At 47.2% G+C, this 17,410-nt stretch overlaps 1 protein-coding gene across 3 annotated transcripts in view; it reads left to right on the forward strand.

Moving 5' to 3' along the window:
• Positions 1 to 17,410, forward strand: part of LOC119389488 (homeobox protein cut) — a 632,893-nt gene that overhangs the window by 545,050 nt on the left and 70,433 nt on the right. For all 3 annotated transcript variants that reach the window (XM_037656780.2, XM_037656778.2, XM_037656779.2), the window contains 2 exons: positions 8,230 to 8,362; positions 16,659 to 16,719. In XM_037656780.2, coding sequence (XP_037512708.1) covers positions 8,230 to 8,362; positions 16,659 to 16,719 — 194 coding nt within the window. The remainder of the gene's footprint in view (positions 1 to 8,229; positions 8,363 to 16,658; positions 16,720 to 17,410) is intronic.

Raw genomic sequence — 17,410 nt, forward strand, 5'->3', positions numbered from 1 at the left:
CTATTTCCACGCGAATTGCCAGCGTTATAATGCACCGGCGCTGTATCCGTTTAGGAAACCTGAATCTCGGCGCTGCTCGGGAAGCAACGCTGTCGGCGCGGCATTTGTTTACGGCCTAGCGCTTCCAAGCAGGCGGGGAGGGTGCCGTGAGAGCCTCGCATGGGCGGCGGGTGGCCGACCTGCGGGTAAATATTTGCCTTATACACCCGCGGCAATGTTGCGCACGGTAGCCCCGCACCGCGGCTGGCGGCAAGCTGCACTGGGCGCTAGCCCTTTCACTGAGTCCGTTATACATACGTACGCACAATACCCACGCACGAAGTCTGCTTGCTCGCGCTGTCGAGGCAAGCGATCCGAGCCGGCGCGCAGAGAAGCGCCTTACTGAGATCGGAGATGAAGCCTGCTTGCGCTGAGCGAAACGGCTGTAAATTGTTCGCCGCTGCGGGACTGCGATCCCTCAGTTCGACTTGCGTCATCACGAACGCAGATTCACGAACAGAAACACTGGCAGCGATATCTCACGCCACAGCGGCAAGCCCCTGATGAAGATGAGCGCTGTATGTTTAGGTCATTAGCATCTTTCGAAGATTAAGAGACACCATAAAGAGAGAGATAGAGAGAACTAAACTTTGTCCTTGACCAGGCTGTTTTGGGCGGCCACCTCAATCCAAGTAGTCGTGAGGTGGTCCTCGGGATTTCGGCTTGTCAGCTGCGTCTCCCACTGGTCCACTCTTCGCGACTGGATAGGCTTTGTTAGCAGAAAAAGTAAAAAAAAAAACAGTAGGAGTTTAGACAACAATGGTTATGCCCATATACCTCCGTCATCGTCTCGTCTGGGGGTGATCAGAAGCATGTCAGTATTTCAGCTGTCCTGTAAGGCTTTCTGTGACTGCCTGGAACTATATTCACGGAGGGTGCCCGGTTAATATTCACATCGTTATTCTTCATTCTATCACACTTTCTTGGAAAAATTGACAGCAGAAAGAGGGCTCCACCAGAACTCGGGTTGAAGGCTTGTCATCTTATAAAACTTATCCTATGCGCCTCAAAATGCAGGGAAGGCCATATATAGTAAACACTTCGGAATGTTTATCGTACAGTTATTGTTAGAAAGATATGAGGGAGATCTGGTGTATATAGTGGTTTCGTGGTTTTATGGACGTTTCGTTTTGCGAGTTTGAATGAAGGCATGGCTCCTGACAGCCACCGTTCATGCCCATGAGATGCTTCATTTCGCGCAGAGATGCTGACCACTAAGCAAAAGCAGTATCAGCACGTAAGTAAATCAATGTAGGGAGGATTACGTAAGGTCATAGCTTACGTGAGCATGTTTTCTGAGTATAGCTTGTTTTTTGGACTCTATTGGTGCGTTCATGCCCAAATATCGACTTTTCCAAAAAACAAGAAAAAAACTAGTGACCGTGCAAAGACAACGTTACTGACACACATAAACGTTAGTACTGTCGCATCATGCTCACTCTTTACATTGTCCTCTGCCATTAGGCCGTACAATTAGGGATCCCCTAGAAGAAAATGGAAAACAAAGCAAAAGAAAGCAATATTGTTCAGTGCTTTGGTTCTGCAGGTCGCAAACGAACGGGCAGCTTCGCCGGCTACAAAGAATCCCGCGCGTGCGCAGTATCACGTTCCTTTCCGACCGCGTATTGCCTCTGGAAGTCGGTTCGACGGTGGCCGTGAGCGGTGCGCAACCAATCGTTAAGGCAACACTGGGCCCGCCAAACCAAGCGCCGTGGACCATTAGAGGCGAACGTGTTTCGGGACGAACGTGTCCGCCAAATTTTATGGCAGATTAGCGCGCCGCCATCAACGATTAGCGGTTCCGCCTTGGGAAGGCAATCGCGAAGGGCGGTTGCGGATCATTTCGATCCCAGTGAGTGCGCCTTGTTAGCTCGCCTAATCGACCGCTTTGTATTCGCTCGGCTGAGTTAATTGGGCGATCCGCGAGGTCCTCCTTTGCAGAGCACTCCGGGAGCTGTATGGTATACAACAGTGCGCATTCTGGTATGGGCCATTCAAGGTGCGCACTGAGCAACAACCCCCTCGCTCTTTCTGTGGTATACAATCGCAATGCACAAATGACTAGTGTGAGCGTCTAGGAATTTGATGACTGTTTCGCAAGCGAAGTAATGTTTCATTTCATGGTCGTAACGACGACTCCGATGAAGCGAAGAGACGACGTTATGTTGTGCTGATGTTTTACAACATGGTGGGACCGCCGAAGCGCAATTGGTTTGTTGCCACATAATTAACTAATACGACTTTCCAAACAGCAAAATATACAATTCTACTAACAGCCTTCACAAGTAGTGAGGGTTGACATAGTGCTACAATGTGCAGTGATTACAGATTGCTTAAACAGACAGAATACCTATAGGCTCCCAGTATGAACTGAAACAGCAACTCGAACTCTACAAAGCTACCATCCCATCAAGTAAACTTCTTGACTGGCTGCAATGAGCTGGCGAGATCGGGCAGTGCAATCACAGTGTCATTTTGCCGGCGGATTTCTCTGCTGCTGGCCTACTTGAGACTAAATGCGCAAATTCCTTGAGTTTACAGCTGTACAAATGCAAATCACCACTTCGTACAGTGGCGTTTTTATTTTCTTCCTACCCATTCGCCTCTTAGTTGCGAACGTAGTGAATCTTTCACGGACACTCATATGCATTTTTCCTTTTGATGTATGTCTGCTGCAACCGTCTTCTTTTGCATTGTTTTTTTTTCTTTGTTCCATTTTATTCGTCCCACAAGACGCATCTGGGCACGGTAGAAGATCGTGTTCCATCGCACAGTTCCTGCCCGCGCTTCGAGAATTCGCGGAGCGCTGCCACCAGTTCAGCAGCAGCTCGCGGGTGTACTTTTACGACGCGAAGTCGTTTACGGGCTTATGCATGACTGTGCACATGGCGGCGGGTGCGATCGAGAAGCGATCTGGCTTCTCGTGACCTCTTATGGAAGACAAACGGAGAATCGCTTTTTGCTTGAGAGCTGCTTCTTGCTCTTCGGTCCTCGTGTTTTCCCAGTCGTTGGTGATGTCTTATACCGCTGCGGTCTTTCGCGCTCTAGCGGTTTCGCTGTAACCTCTCCGCGCGTGCGATCTCTCGAACCATCTGGTCCCGCACCAAATGTATCTTCTTTCTCCTTCGTCTCGCATATTTCTCCGCGTTGAAATTGCTCATGCTATTTCTTTTTCTCCATCGCTGTCGATCTTACCAGCGCCGCTCTATGCTGTCACTGTATACTGCAGGCCCGTGGGCGCGCCCGAGCGATTTCCGGGGCCTTGGTGGTGCACTTCACGAGAGAGATGCAAGACGCCACGCATATGTTGTGTGGGAAAGGGCAGGGGAGGCGGGGTGTTGGCGACGACGTTTTTTTGTGAAATCGATACTCAAAGTTTGAGAAAGGCGCGAGCGATGCGCGGTCGTTTTTTGGGGCGCTCCGGCCACGCGCGTTCCCAAGCCATCCTCGCCAGTGACGGAAGCCACGCTGGCTGTTAGCAAAGGAGGGGAGAGACCCCGAAAACAAAAGGGGAGCTACAGGAAAGAGGAATGGCTGACGATAAAGTGGCGACCCGCGAGCGGCGAGCCATGCACCCGTGGCGCCATAAATCTTTCACGGGAACGCCGACGATGATCGCCGCCGAACAGCCGAATGACGACGGCGACGATCGCCGATGGAATGGGCCGTCTGTCTCCCGGAGTGCGGCAGTGAGGGTCTTCCCTTTTTCTTCCCGTATAGACATGCAGGGATAGCAGCGGCACCATCTGCGCGCCTTCTGCAGCAGCACGCGGTAGATGTATGACCCTCATTCCAGGCTCGCCACCCACCCGGCCGCGCTCCGAACCGCAGAGGCTACGCATGCATGCTCGCCCTCATACGGCGCTCCAAGGCCTCGTCTTCGTAGCCACTTCTTTTTACTCTCGTTCTTTTCCCTCGTTTGTCAAGAGGCTCCGCCACAAAGCGGCTACAGTGCGTCTTTTTTTTCCCCGAAGAATCGCTCTGGGCCCAATCGGCAATGCCTCTGCGTTTTCTTGCAGTCCGGGGAAATGAGGATAAAGGATGGTTGGAATTCATCGATGATGCACAGCGCGGTCTGTGCGTGTGTCGTGTATATGTGCCCCTATCTGTGCTGTCCGCGAATGCGCCGCGCGATAGTCTGGAAGCGTTGTACCCACGGGCCTTTTTTTATTTTCTTTGTCCGAAGACCTCGCTTGGTTGGCCTTCCATATTCGCCGCTCGATGAAAGTTTCGCTTTCGACACCGTACTTATTTCCCGTGATCGATGGTTGGCTCTACTGTCGCCGAAAGGCCGTTTCTGTCTATTATTATTCTCCGTCACCATGGAACTGTGCCAATGCTCTGGTAGCTATATAGGCTCCGGTCCCGGTGCGTTCCCTTTCATTTCAAGCATCCTTTAAATCTATATGTTTGTGCATTTGGAGGAATCGTAAATTGGGTATGACACGCTGAAGAAACTCTTCGTCCTTTGTGACCTTGTCTAACCAAATTTGAATCATCTTTCCTTTCGAAAACTAAAGATATGAGATTTGGAGTTCTTGAAACGTTAGATATGTACTTTTTTCAATAATCTTAATATGGTGCTAATTATCAGTGACCCAAGTGTCCCGCATTCGCACGGCAGCCAAACTGAGCGCGGTTGCATTGCGACATCATAACCGAAGACCGTCTCTATTCTTACAAGCTGCGGTCGATGCCACCGATGGCCCGATTTGTGAAGCCTGACATCTTGTCAAAATAGAGGCCTTCATCAAACTTAAACTAAAAAAAAAAAACACTAGACAGGAGGAAGTCAACAAACGAGGGGTGCTTCGAGAAACGCTAAACGGAAAGCCGAAGCCAAAGTGGTTGATTGACAGTCGCCCATTGATACGCATTTCGCGCAGACGTTAAGTGCTCTCCACGAGGTTCTCACACGACTCTTCTCGGATAGCTTCTCGCGTAACAACGAGCCACCGCAGCGCCCGTATCCCCTCCATATAATCCAGGGGGCGCGTGAACGACGTCTTATTTATCCGCGGCCATTGAGGAGTCGCAGGCTTCGGCGACCCGTGTGATTCGGACACAATGCCCCCCATTGGCGAGCCCACGTCAACAACAATAACCGAGATTCTCTCCCTTCTGCGAGATATGCTGACTCCTTCGGTCGAAGCTCCCGAAGCGGCGTGCGGCGTTTGCGTCGCTTCTTTTGTGCACGCTTCCAACGGCTTCGGAATGCCTTAGCGGCACCTTGTGTGTGTTTACCGTGCACAATTTCATTGCCTCCCGCCTCTCTCTATTCGTCTTTCTTTTCATCAAATTCTCACGTCCATTGCGGCACCTAAATGTCTATACACTGTTGTCCAGGAGGCGCTTTGATCGCCCGCGTGCTTTTTATTGCTCTCATTCTCCCCTTGCTCTAATCGCGTACGATTCAGAATGAGTTTCCGAAAGGATTGGAGGGATTTGCATATGCGAATAATCCTTGCGTATAGTTTCGCAAGCATGGTGAGCTTGGAGAAGACTTGCACCTTCCTTGGGCTACGCCTTTCCGCAGCTCTGAAATATAACGTAGGTAAACCGATGGGAAGAAAGAGATTAAGTTGAGACGTAAATAACATCCTGTATTGCCACTCATTCGTCATGGACGCTATAGCTTCTATGCCCGGCCTTCGCCATTGATCAAAACCGTAAGCTCTGTTTCTTATCATCTCGAATGCTTGGATGCTGGTACCGAAAGAGTTACCCTCGTTTCTGTGCGCGCTATACATTTTAACAGTTTCATGAAGGTCTGAAAATTGATTACTACCTATTAAACTTTCGCTGCGCGTTCTTTTTTTTTTTCTACGGAATCGTTGACGCTTTCTCGTTTTCTGGACTCGCCTTTCTAAAACATTATAAAGCACGATGCACAGCTGCGTTAAAGGTCTTTTACCCAGAATGTTGTCCCCTGTTTGGCCGTAAAAAGAGCGTGTGAGGTTATACTTCATGTAATTAACTTCTTTAAACGTATGTTCGTGTGGGCCTCTTTGTTGTGTGGTCCTACGACTCTTCGTGGCAAATTTCGTTTGTGAAGGAATGTTTTCTACTCTGCATATTATTTTACTGCGGATGCCTTAGTCAAGGTATAAGCACGCAGGTCCTATAATTCGACAGTTTTATATTAACGTACGCAACGTGCAGTTCTCTGCGTACATTACAGTTGGCTCTGTGTCCCGCAGAGTTAGCTTGCGGTGTGCATCAAACGGCAAGGGGATTTTTTCCACATGTCAACATCCTTGCCTTTACGTGTTGCCCCGCGCCACCTAGTGGCGAAGCATTAACTGAGATAGTCGATACTGGTCGACACAAGCGAAGGCACTGGACAAGCCAAGATTGGTCAACAAGAGCACTATGCCTACGAGGCAAGCCGAGCCATATACGATACAAGCGGCCCCTCAATGTGCGGCAACGGCAGCAGCAAAGCCGCTTAAGGTACGCAACGGCTTTATATACGTGCACAACTCAAGCGTGGCATCTCTATCATCCGCGACACCATGCATCTCTCATACGTCGTGCGCATGCGCACTCTGGCTGCCTATAGGGCTTCATGCGTACGTAAGACCGTTGCATACCCTAAGCTAAACTGTCTATGTGCATGGCGACGATCGCCATGAGATGTTTCTCTTGTGCCAGTGCTGCCAACGCTGCCAAGCGCGTCACGTGCCGGTTACTCGCGTTCTTCCCTCGTGACAGCTGGCTCTTTCAGGCACTATTAGAGTGAACTGTCTGAAACACTGCACATCACGCGATACGGCCCATCTTCAGTGTCGTTGAAACAAACTCCAACGCGCACCATTATGATTCTTGCTTCTTAGAAAACCGACAAAAAAAAGTTTACACGCATAATTATGACAGTCCTGTACGCGTTCTAACTTCTTAGAAAGACGAAAACAAGCGTAATCGATTATACGGATTTAGAAACGGCTACCTTTGTTTGCTGAAGAAGAGTATGAGGCGATGGGACTTTTTCTTGTACAGCCCACGATCATCCATGGCGTTTAGCGCTGAGATACGGGTCTCTGCGTTTTGAGGTGACATCGAGGTGCTCGCATCTTTCGCGGACAGCGCTTGCAAGTTTTCTTGAATCGCGCCGAAGCACACAATGTGGCCTTCTGTACTCGATTACGGCACGGGACAGAATTTGTTCACGTGTGCCGCGCACACACGTCCACGCGCAGCTGTCCGAGCACTGCATCTCGATTTCTAGGAACAGAGACAAACGAACAAGAGGCGGCGGCGAGCGACGAAAAAAAAAAAAAAATCGGCAGCACATTCGTGTTTATGAGGCTCTGAAAATCGAGGCTTGGTAGCTTGCTCCCTGATGACGTTGTCGTGGCCGCCATCTTAGCGCGAAACAAACGTGAATGGACGCCACTTGCAAGGGACACCGTGGCGATATGACGTCACTTGCGTCGCGCGTTGTGTCACATTTTCGGAGTTGTACTGGAGTGACCGCAATTCCCCCGATGCCGGCTTACCGTGTGGCGTCCTGCTGATTCGTTTGCTTGATTTTTGTTGCATACTAGCGGTAATGAAATCGGAAGTACTGGCGACGGCATGCTTCACAAAACTCACAGCTAAAGAAAAGGGGCTTGTGTATAAATTGTTGAATAACATTGAAATATCACTAACGTCTTTCACACGCATAACAGGAAGAGAAGCATGACCGTTAACAGACAGACATAAACGTACACGAACACATACAAACACCAAACAAACTAGTTTAAATCATTTTATTCTGATCAGGCCAATGTTGTCAACCTATGTGAAGAGGGCAGAAATTAAAGTAGCCAAATATTTTGCAGCGTGCGAACGCATTAATAGGCAGGATTTCTATATGCCTGACAGGACAGCTAATATCGAATAAAATACTAATACCGCTAACTTGGGCAAGTGTCAAATAAATGCGCCCTGCTGGAAATACCAGCAACCCGCCGCTGTGGCTATATACGTGACGTTGTCTTGTGTGTGGCCTGGACCAGTGGTACAGGTTCGAATCTCAGTGGCGGCGGCTTCGTTCCGATGTTGGTGAAATGGTAAACAACAACGTTCGTGTTATCGGATATAGCTGCGCGTTAAAGAACCCCCAGTTGGTCAAACCTAGTCCGTAGACCTCCGCTACGGCATCCCTCGCATCGTAACCCTCTGTTGTGTGTTTGATGCACGCAGATCCCAAGTGCGGAGCGGCTGTTGGAGCTTCAGCGGCAGTTGGCGGACAAGGAGCGGGCACTGCAGGAGTCCCAGTCCCAGGTCTGCCTCAAGCTACACGAGGCTGAGGACAAGATCTCACAACTCGAAAGTGGTGCGTGCATGTGCTATACATACGCTCGATTGGATTTCGCGTGTGCTCGGCGGTGGCTTCGCCGCATTCCGAGCGCGCTGCTTGCTTTCAGCGTGTTCGGTACATTAATGGTACGCTAACCTTTGTTAGCGTGTAGTAAAATTATAGTGGTAAAATGAAATACATCGTATCACAAATGTGCGAGAGATGGAAGTAAGAAAGTTGCAGAAACTTTTATTGAGCTACTGCGCCTCAAATAAAAAGAGAACTTATGAATCAGTGAAGCCACATAACCCTTGATATCACGCGAAATTCCAAAGAAAAAAATTCAACTTCGTTTCTAAATTTTGGTTCTAGTAATCAACCCTTTGCCGCGAGATCGGTGAAAATAGAGTTCTAGAATGTATGTCCAGCTTTCTAAAAAAACTTGACTTCCTCTGCATTTTAGTCTATCTGTTTGGTGTCTCATTAATGTCGGGATTCCTGTAAGTGGCCTTTGGTAACGAGAATGCTCTCGCAGACAATTCGAGTAAGTCGCGAAGTTTTTCGAAAACACACATTTCACCTCTCTTAAAGAGTCTTACGGTAATCTCGATGTCACCCATACCAGGTGTTCTTCAAACGTGCAGCAAAATGTAAGTGCACGAGCGTTCTTTTATTCGTAGCCATCGAATTACAGTAACCTTGACCGGAAATCGAATCCGCGACCTCGATTATATAAACGCTACGCAATAGCCGCTAATCTGGCGTTCGTTCAGATCAATTTATTTACTTATCATTTTTTTTTCGCTTTTTGCTTTCCTGCGCGGATTTGGCCTCCAGCGCCGTACGGCTATATACAACGTCTCGGATGTCACGCGTTGTCATTGGCCGGGCTGCGGAAGAGCCGTACTTTATGTAGACTATATATATATAGCGTGGCGGCGCATAGCCACTTGCTCGCGCCCCGCATAAGATTCTCCAGACTTTCTTACGGTGCCGCCTAAACTTTCTCAGCGCGATAATTAACGTATGCCGCACGTGGAGAAAAATAAATGATAAAAGAGGGGTCGTCACGAGCGCAGGCGCAACGCCACCAATTCGGAGGCAAAGATTTACTTTCCACGCCTGTCGACTGAATGAATGAAGACGTCATCGTATAATACGTTTGTTTATTTATTTTTTTCCTGACGCTTTTCTCGTCTCTTCTTCGCTGTCCATCCACTTGTCCCAGCCACGGCTTCCCCTCACCCTTCGTTGAGGCGTTTGCTGCGTAGCGGGAATTAAAAAACCCGGTTCCACCGGTGGTCGACAGCAAAACGCGGAATGAAGTTCGTGCTCACACGCACGCACGTAGGTCGCGGTGCGGAAGTGATGTCGGGTGCCATTGTGTACCGCGCTCGTGATCGCAGCTGCAAGTGGGATATGCGAGGTATTGCTGCAACCAGGTGCTTCTGCATATCGGTGCGCGTCCATATACGAGTCTGAGAGAGAGAAAATAAAGCAGGAAGAGCGTATATGGCCCCCCTGTCGGCAGAATGCGGGAGTCGTACACCATTCGCAATCAAGAAAAAACGAATCGGCGGAATAAATCACCGCCGCTGTGGCTCATGAAACTGATTAAAGGCATAATATCTATCTATCTATCTATCTATCTATCTATCTATCTATCTATCTATCTATCTATCTATCTATCTATCTATCTATCTATCTATCTATCTATCTGTCTGTCTGTCTGTCTGTCTGTCTGTCTGTCTGTCTGTCTGTCTGTCTGTCTGTCTATCTATCTATCTATCTATCTATCTATCTATCTATCTATCTATCTATCTATCTATCTATCTATCTATCTATCTATCTGTCTGTCTGTCTGTCTGTCTGTCTGTCTGTCTGTCTGTCTGTCTGTCTGTCTGTCTGTCTGTCTGTCTGTCTGTCTGTCTGTCTGTCTGTCTGTCTGTCTATCTATCTATCTATCTATCTATCTATCTATCTATCTATCTATCTATCTATCTATCTATCTATCTATCTATCTATCTATCTATCTATCTATCTATCTATCTATCTATCTATCTATCTATCTATCTATCTATCTATCTATCTATCTATCTATCTATCTATCTATCTATCTATCTATCTATCTACTATCTATCTATCTATCTATCTATCTATCTATCTATCTATCTATCTATCTATCTATCTATCTATCTATCTATCTATCTATCTATCTATCTATCTATCTATCTATCTATCTATCTATCTATCTATCTATCTATCTATCTATCTATCTATCTATCTATCTATCTATCTATCTATCTATCTATCTATCTATCTATCTATCTATCTATCTATCTATCTATCTATCTATCTATCTATCTATCTATCTATCTATCTATCTATCTATCTATCTATCTATCTATCTATCTATCTATCTATCTATCTATCTATCTATCTATCTATCTATTGTCGATCGGCAAAGCACCAACCTCTCCTGTCCAATCGGATATACCAAATTTCGCTTTGGTTCTCGCCACGACTTTCGCTTGGAAAGAGTTGACCAAGACAGCTGCAATTCGTTCCGTCCTTATTGTCTTTTATCACTCGTCGATGCCTTTCGACGAGAGAGCGAAACCGTTTTTCGAAAGAAATTCACTGATCTTGTATACTGGCACTTGAAGTACGCTCTGTGCCGCGCTGTCACTTTTCGTCTCTGAAATGCACGTGGAACACATACACACACACACAGAAGAAAGTGAGAATCCTAAACCATGGGGAAATGGCACAATTTCTTTTACAGTCAAGCATAGGCGAAATAATAGCATTGTTAAAAGCCGCGTGTGAAGAATAGCGTGTAAGAGGTAAATAGGATATAGGCCTACTACTGTGCGTGTAGTGTGATCGCAGTGGAAGCATGTTCGATGCTCCCCCTTCTAACAGATACACCAGCCGTCTTTGAAAGTGGCGAAACGCTGTTCGCATCGTTAGTTCGCTGACATATGAAAGTACTCAATACCGCGTGTAAAAAACTTGCGGCTTACCTGTTTAAAACTCGCCTTAACAGGTATGCCGTGCAAGTTTAAAAACTTGCGTCGTATACCTGTTACAGTGAGGTATTCGTTCATTGTATATGGTTTCACATATCTCTTAACTATTGTCGACGTATCCGTACCTTCCTCTTCTTTTTTCTTCTCCGACACTGTCGAGCTCCGCGTGCGAAAACGCATTTATTATTTGTGCCATTGGACGTCTGCACGGTGATTGCACAGTAGGCTCTCGGTTCATGGAAAAAAATGTTCGACGGCCATCGTTCGGGAAAGATCGATCGTCGGGAATTGTTCGGCGGCTTCTTTTGTACGCGGTGACACCGTTGGACTCGTTCTGTTGCGCCGTCGTTTTTGTCTCTCGAGCGTATTTACACTCGTTCAGCTCGCATAGTGCCTCCCCGCTTGGCCATTTTGCCAATATCGCAATCGCTTACGTCAGCAGGCGAAATACGGGGGCCTAATTTCGTTCGTAAGTGTTCACTTCTTATTGGCCAGTCGGCTTCGGTAATAATATGCCAAGCAGTACGACGATTGACTGAAAGTATTATCTTACGAACAAATGTGTACTTGTAACGCAAGAATACCGGACCAGCGGATTCACTCGCTGATGTACGCCGTCGCGTTTTCGCCCGTGTGGCTCACCTGCACTGCTATGTAAGTTTGTATTTGTGGAAGATCGGTAAAGTTACGAGAAGAAACAACACTTTGGCGAATTGCACCTCGACCTTCTTGATGAGGAACGCATTGAAAAGCAGAAGGAAAATCACTGCGAGTAAGTGGTGGTAATTTTTCGTGATATTTATTGAACCAACGATAGCTTGTATCGGCCGTTGGCTAGATGTGATGTTAGGAACGTTAAAGTGGTTATTGACAACGTACTGTTTATTTCTGCCGTTAAGACGGCGTGCTCGCTTTAGTGTTCATAATTATCATAACTATTTATCTATATGTGGAGTGAGCGAGCTTAACTGCGACAGTCACCTCTTCGACGGATTAGATTATACTCTGACTGGTTCAAGCCGCAATGTTCACGCTCTAGAATCTCATTCGAGTATGAATGTTAAGCTATCAGTTACCGCTATCTGGCAACAAAAGATTGCCCTGCTGATAAACGGGTTCATTTCTTATTTCTGGTCATGACCTTGTGTGCCAGTAGTAACTTGAATATCTCGATGAGGAATCGGATGGCTGCGTTTCTGGCGATGCGCTGTAGGCAATATTACTGGTGATCTGCGCCCTGAAGGTATGTTTCCATTTCGCATTTTAGCGGAAGGCGTCGAAGCTAAACCCCAGAGGCCTGAATGTGTTGTATGCGAGATGCTTTCGCAATTACTCACGCGAAACGATATGTTTGTTGAGACATCTAGCATGATTACAGTCTCGTTTCTGCCGAACAGGGCGCATAGGATACACACGAGAAGTTCGTCTACTCGGGAGCCTGCCTAATTCTGTTACAATCTGTACTGCGCTTCGTTTCTGTTCATATAGACGGTCCCCGTCTGTATGTAATGGCCAGTTTAGCCAGCTCGTTTGTCGTGTGGCGGCGTTGCGACGAAAACCTTGGCGTGATACACCATCAACTACCCAAATTGCGCAGATCGCATATTTTAAAGGGACATCATCATTATCATTCCAGTCTATTTTAATGTCCTCTGCTGGACAATGGCATCCCCCAATAATCTTGCGTGACTTGATTCCATTTTATTGTGGCGAACTTCCTAATTTTATCAATCCATCTAACTGGCTGTCGTCCTCTCCTTCATTTGGTATCCACTCCGTTACTGTAACTTTTTTATAAAGGTTACTTTACAAGGTAACTTGTTGAAGGTTATGTTTAAGGTTACTTTTTATTTTCATTAATGAAGGGCGTCGACCATCGTGGCCGTCAATTCCCTATATTCGCTCCCCACATCTTGCCTGTGCTTCACTATATGTAGAGGCCACTCTAGATAGATGCCATGGCAACACCTTTGTTTTCGTATTTCGCAAAGCCTCTCTTTATCTTACCTACCATGATGTGTGCGCCCTTGTAAGTGTGTCCGCAGCTGACCATGCACTTCCAGCCGCTTCGACGTCTTCGTCTTGACTTCTTTCTTGCTTTCTGGTTCATAAAGTCACTTGCTGACATTTCAAAGGAGGCTTTTTTTATTTTTTCCCCTTCTGCGTTTCCCACGTGGAAGCGGGCGTGGGCGATATTCTTCGCGCGTATCAATCGACGCTGATTGAGAGCGGTGTTACCCTTTGGCTCTGACGGCCTCGCCTGTCGCAAACGGCGATTGAATGTCGATCTCGTGCAGTTGAACAAATGCACGCCGACACATTTGACGGTTCGCGTCAAATGTCAAGGATTAGGCGCTGCAAATAAACGCACGCTCGATCGCTGCGATGAGTCACGCGTTCATCCACGAGCCTTTCGCAATCTCCTAAGCAATTTGTTTGACTGCTTGTTTTTCTCGGAAACTATAGTTTCCCCATCTTTCTTCTTCTGAATATCAGTCTTAATATCACGAAAGGAGGACGCTTTCCCTCCTCTAAGCTACGGTGGTGGCTACATGTTATATCGAGCCCTATTAATGTGCTGCGCTAGGGTCGCCGCCTTCTTTCAGTTGTAGAGAAAAGCAGAAAAGGACACTTGGAACAACGCACGGCGTTGTTCGAGTTCGACATCAATGAGTTGCTGGATGAGCATATAATATGTGGCTCTCGCCTTACCTTACCGTTAGTGTGTTTGCACGTATCTGAAAAAAACAAACAATACAATGCATTAAAGTACAAACAAGAATCAGTAACAAAAAGAACAATGGAACTATATTGTTTCCTTACTATTTCTACATTGAAACTACATACTTTCAAAGAGTTGAGCGTGAGCCTCATATGCAATTCCATTTAATGCTGGCGCACTATCTGAAGACATTCCGGTAGGAAGTTCGTGCTTCAGTTCAACGCTGACCACCTCAACATCACAGTGCCTAAGCCCACGAGACAAAAGTTCGATTGCTGTACTCGGGGCTAAGTACACTCTGGTCTCGCGACAAACAAGGGAAAGGAACATAGACAGATCGAAAGATCACCGCATCTAATCACTCAGGTGCCACAAAGCCCTCATGCAACAGCCCATGTGTGTCTCAAAATGCTAGTTGGCGTGTTGGCGTTCGGCTATACGGACCGTAGTTCAGCGACGCGAGTGCGTGTCCCGCACGTTCGTTGCACAAGAGCATAAGTTTAGCGGAGTTATTGGTCACCGACCACGTAAAGCGGGCGAAAGACTCAATGAGAGTTATTCGCTTTATATTCTAAAAATAATTACCTGTTACTCCTTTTAGGGAGTCCTGACTTGTCATGTATGTAATCCGCCTTTTTAGCGACGCTCCCGCGCATGCGCTCTCCCCTAGCGGACAAGTCGCGAAGCGTCTCATCATCCCGGAGGCTTTGCTTCTGGCAATACCGGTTGTCCCGGCCCCTACCAAACCCCTGAAAGGGACCAAAATGAAAGGGCCGGATTCTCTTCAAAAATAGAAGTTAACTCTTTCGGAGGTCATTACACTCGTTTCGGAGTGTCATGGGAGGCGCAACTCTCGAAAAGAAGGCTAACACGTATCCTTAGAGAGAGTCATGTACGTGACAAATCAGTGCTCACCAAGAATAGTTACAGGTGATCTTTTCTTCTTTGAGTGTATATACATGGAAAATAGACACGACCAAAAGCTCTCGAGTACGACAAAATAAGTAGCGCGACATAATGCTGTTCTGCGGAATACCACTTCCTCGCTCGGTCCCATTCCGAGGCATAAATGTCTCCACTCATGCACCGGGAGAGATAGCGCGGACGTGTTTGTTGCTTAGCGTGCATATCAACGTCACGCCGACAGCCCACGCTCGCTTTGGCGCTCGCCGCGATCGACTCTCCGTAGGAGACGCTGCGATCGTGATGGATGTTGCTATATGTATGATGGATCACCCCTCGACGCCGCCCTAAAGGTTGTGCAGGCGCTAGTGGCAGATCGCGTCAAGCCAATGCCAATGAATGGCTCATAGTTTCGAGGAAGAGGCGACAATGAGGAGTCGTGCTGCGCTGTGCTTCGAGTATGCAGGTTCCACTCTTCGATGCGAACACGTTATTGAACGCTGCTATGGTGCTTATCTCGTCGACATGAAAAACACGTACTCGTTCGGATGCTTTTCGCTTAGCCATCGACGTAAGTGTGTTTCGTTACTCTACGTTCTACGTTTAATTTGCGAACATTGCGTAACTGATTTGATCAACTGGTCCTGATTCACATATTGCCTAACTGGGCGATTCGCTGAGTGAGTGAGTGAGTGAGTGAGTGAGTGAGTGAGTGAGTGAGTGAGTGAGTGAGTGAGTGAGTGAGTGAGTGAGTGAGTGAGTGAGTGAGTGAGTGAGTGAGTGAGTGAGTGAGTGAGTGAGTGAGTGAGTGAGTGAGTGAGTGAGTGAGTGAGTGCAAAAGAGAGAGAAAGCCTGATATAACGCCGTAGGCGTGCGCACGGGGGGGGGGGTGAGTTTGCCCCATACATTGACTTAGTAGGGAGGGGGGGCGCCGCTGCGATGAACCTACGCCCCCCTGATGAGGAACCCTGTGCAGGCCTATGTATAGTGCCGAGTAATGATGACAACGAATGATCGAGTGAGAGTCATTGAGAGGCACCTTGCATGCTGTCGTAACGATGACGTCACCATGAGCATGAATGGAACGCTGTGATCAGATGCGTTGGTATTAGCGACGCGACAGGCAAAGTTCCACGTATTCCAGAGCACGTAGAATCCCGGAAACGTAGTCGGTACGTCATCGAGCGGTCATGAAACGATCGCGCTCGTGTTTTTCATTAACAAACCCAAACGTCTTTTCCCCTTTGTTCTTGCTGTCTTTGCTTTTTTTTTATTGTGGAGAGGGGGAGGGAGGAGGGTTCTTTCTTTGTGTAGGATAACATATTTGTAGTCCGAACATGGATTCATGCGTACGAAACACGTTAAATGTACTTCAGTAGCCTATAGTTTCTAGTACATACTGAGCTTCTTAATAATGTAAACATGGTGCTAGTTGCGGCCAATGCTGCCTGTGGCTATTGGAATACTTTTTCATGGACTACTGTCGACCTTATCGTGATCGTCCATCGCTTCGCTGCGTTGGTGTTCCATGTTGCGAAGACGTACGTTCTCCGTAATGGTTCATTGCGGTTTATCGGTCGCCACATAGCTATGTCTACTGTCGCTCGAAAGCCGTTCTTCGTGCCCAGTATTCGTAAGTCGTGGTGCTGATCTCCTCTTCGTTTCTCCCTTGCAGCCTTGGAACACACCCAGTGTGAACTGCTGAAAGCTAGGGGCAAATCGGACACCAATGGAAGGTGAGTCGCGATCGCACCTGATATTTGCTTTTTCCAAGTTCGCGATTGATCGCCTCGTTCTTGAAATTACGTTGGCCAATTCTTTAACAAGTAGGTGAGCTATGCATTTTTTGTTCTTTTTTTTTCGAAGATTTTTATGTTAAGAAAATGCTGGTGTCGTTACTGCAGGAGTCGGAGATTTTCTTAATTTTTTATTTCTACTATTGAAACACGCCAGTCGGGGATGTTTTTTTTTTTTTTTTTTCATTCATGAAGCCCTGTGGGGATATAGTCTCACTGAACAGCTCTAATTCTTGAAAACACTTGATGAAGGGGCTCTTAATCACAGGTCTCAGATGAATCACAAGAAAGTGTTTCAAGAATGCGTTTAAGCGCGGATACAGATTTTTTTTTCTTTTTTCAAGGAGAGGATCCGTCGTTGAGATGGTGATCGATGGTGATCGTTGCACAGACGCTTGCGCTTAGTGTTAGTAATAGTAATAGTAAATTTGTTATTGTCCCAGTGAGCGTTATAAAGACGCAGTAACAGCTGGGAGAAAGAACTTTATGAATTTGTCGCGTGCCATACATCAAGACGGGGAGCCAGGACATCCGAATGTCCGTCGGGATCAACACAGGGGTGTGTTGACCTTATACTCTTGCTTGCTAGTGTTTGAAATATGAATACGCGTACTCCGTACATCCACCTCGA

This window comes from Rhipicephalus sanguineus, chromosome 4 (assembly GCF_013339695.2).
Source record: "Rhipicephalus sanguineus isolate Rsan-2018 chromosome 4, BIME_Rsan_1.4, whole genome shotgun sequence".
NCBI classification, from domain to species: Eukaryota; Metazoa; Arthropoda; class Arachnida; order Ixodida; family Ixodidae; genus Rhipicephalus; species Rhipicephalus sanguineus.